Source organism: Myotis brandtii, unplaced genomic scaffold (assembly GCF_000412655.1).
Source record: "Myotis brandtii unplaced genomic scaffold, ASM41265v1 scaffold1774, whole genome shotgun sequence".
Taxonomy (NCBI): domain Eukaryota; kingdom Metazoa; phylum Chordata; class Mammalia; order Chiroptera; family Vespertilionidae; genus Myotis; species Myotis brandtii.
In genome coordinates, this window is record NW_005356575.1 from 162,271 (window position 1) to 164,193 (window position 1,923).

General features: G+C 51.2%; 1 protein-coding gene across 1 annotated transcript in view; it reads left to right on the forward strand.

The window, feature by feature from the left end:
* The window catches only part of PPP1R13L (protein phosphatase 1, regulatory subunit 13 like), a gene marked incomplete at its 5' end in the record, with an annotated part of 10,570 nt that extends 9,715 nt beyond the window's left edge, over nucleotides 1-855 (forward strand). Inside the window, one exon of the mRNA XM_014537373.1 lies at nucleotides 247-855. Within this exon, the coding sequence (XP_014392859.1) occupies nucleotides 247-285 (39 nt within the window). The remainder of the gene's footprint in view (nucleotides 1-246) is intronic.
* Nucleotides 856-1,923: the final 1,068 nt, after the last annotated feature.

Genomic DNA, 1,923 nt, shown 5'->3' on the forward strand with positions numbered 1-1,923 from the left:
GGGTGTGGGGCTCAGAACCTCCCAGCTCATCCAGCAGGCTGCCCACCGGAAGGCTCCGTGTGGTGCCTGAAGGTGACAGGGACTCGGCATTCCAGAGCGGGCTGGGAGATGCCGAGCTAGTCCTCAGGAAGAAATGGGATGAAGGAGACCGTCTGGTGTTTGGGGTGGATAGGAGACTCCAGTCAATTGTGGGGAGGGAAGAGGGGGTGGGAGCCCCTGGTGTCTGAAACTCTTGTCCTCCCTCAGCTCTTCCCCAGGGTGAAGGCTCAGAGGAGTAAGGTCTAGCGGAGAGAAGGACATCTTCAGGGGAGACAGGAGGAAGCAGCTTTGCCGTGGCTCCTGACTCCGGATCCATGACCGCTGCCCCTCCCTGCACCCCAAGCCCGGCAGGGGCCGGATCCTCGCCGCCAGCTCTCTGCTTTCCTGGAAGCCCGCCCAGGAGAGGAGAAGCTCAGCCTTACGTTTAGAAACCTGCCTTAACTGTGGGAGGTCATTGTGGGGCAAGAGAGAGCCCCCCCCCCCATTTGCCAAATCAGATTCTGTCCAAAGTGCCCTCCACTCCTACTGTCAGCCCCTCCCCAAGCCCCTCAAAGCAAGCCCACCCATCATCCCAGTGGGATGGGCTACCTCCAGTGGCTTTGCCTGGGAGTCACCTCTGCCCCCGTTTCTCCCAGCAGCCTTGGGGGGGACCAGGTGAGGCACACTGGTCTCTCTACCGGGATCTCTGCACACACACCCCCCGCCCCGCCCCCTCCCGCCCCGCACTCTCCAGCCGACCAAGTGCCTTCATGCAGTGCTGGTTTTATAACAAAATGGGGGCGTTCTTCTTTATAAATAAAGGTAGTTTGCACAGAAGTTGGCTTCCTTCTCTTTGGCTCCCATTCCGACTTAGTAAATGATTGTCACTGTTCCTGTTTTGGGCAAAGCAGACTTAAAGTCACCTCCTTCGAAGGTGGTAGATCCGATTCTCCCTCTGTCAAATACCTCTGCTTTTAATGTTTGGTAGTGCCTTGATCTTTTCTCATGTTTTTGATTCTTCTTGGACATCTTGAAGCATGTTAAGCGTAGTGTAGTAGTACGTCTGGTAATTCAGTCATCTGGTGTTTGGGGCCATCACTTCTGTCACTTGTTGTGTCTGCTGGGTCTACCTCCTGCTGGGTTGTTTTCTTCCTGTGTGTTGACATGAATTGTGAGATTCTTTCCAACAAAACAAGGCTTCATCTACCAGAAATCCATGTGGCCGTGTTGAGAGTATGACCTTGAAGGGTGATTTTTCCTTTGCTTCTGCCTCACTTTATTTATTTATTTATTTTTTTTATTTTTTTAAAATATATTTTATTGATTTTTTACAGAGAGGAAGGGAGGGGGATAGAGAGTCAGAAACATTGATGAGAGAGAAGCATCGATCAGCTGCCTCCTGCACACCCCCTACTGGGGATGTGCCTGCAACCAAGGTAAATGCCCTTGACCGGAATCGAACCTGGGACCCTTCAGTCCCCAGGCCGACGCTCTATCCACTGAGCCAAACCAGCTAGGGCTCTGCCTCACTTTTTAAATTTGTTATTGATTTTAGAGAAAGAGAAAGGGGGGAGGCATCGGTTTGTTGTTTCACTTATTTATGTATTCATTAGTTGATTCTTGTACGTGCCCTGACCAGGGATCGAACCTGAAACCTTCGCATTTCAGATGACGTTCTAACTAAGTTATCAGGCCAGGACCTGGCCTACTTCTTTATTTCATAAAGTGCTCCTTAAAGATTATTTTTTTTTCCTTAAAGATTTTTTGGCCCAACTGGCGTGGCTCAGTGGTTGAGCATCTCGACTTATGAACCAGGAGGTTACGGTTCGATTCCCAGTCAGGGCACATGCCCAGGTCATAGGCTACATCCCCTATGGGAGGCGTGCAGAAGGCAGCTAGTCAATA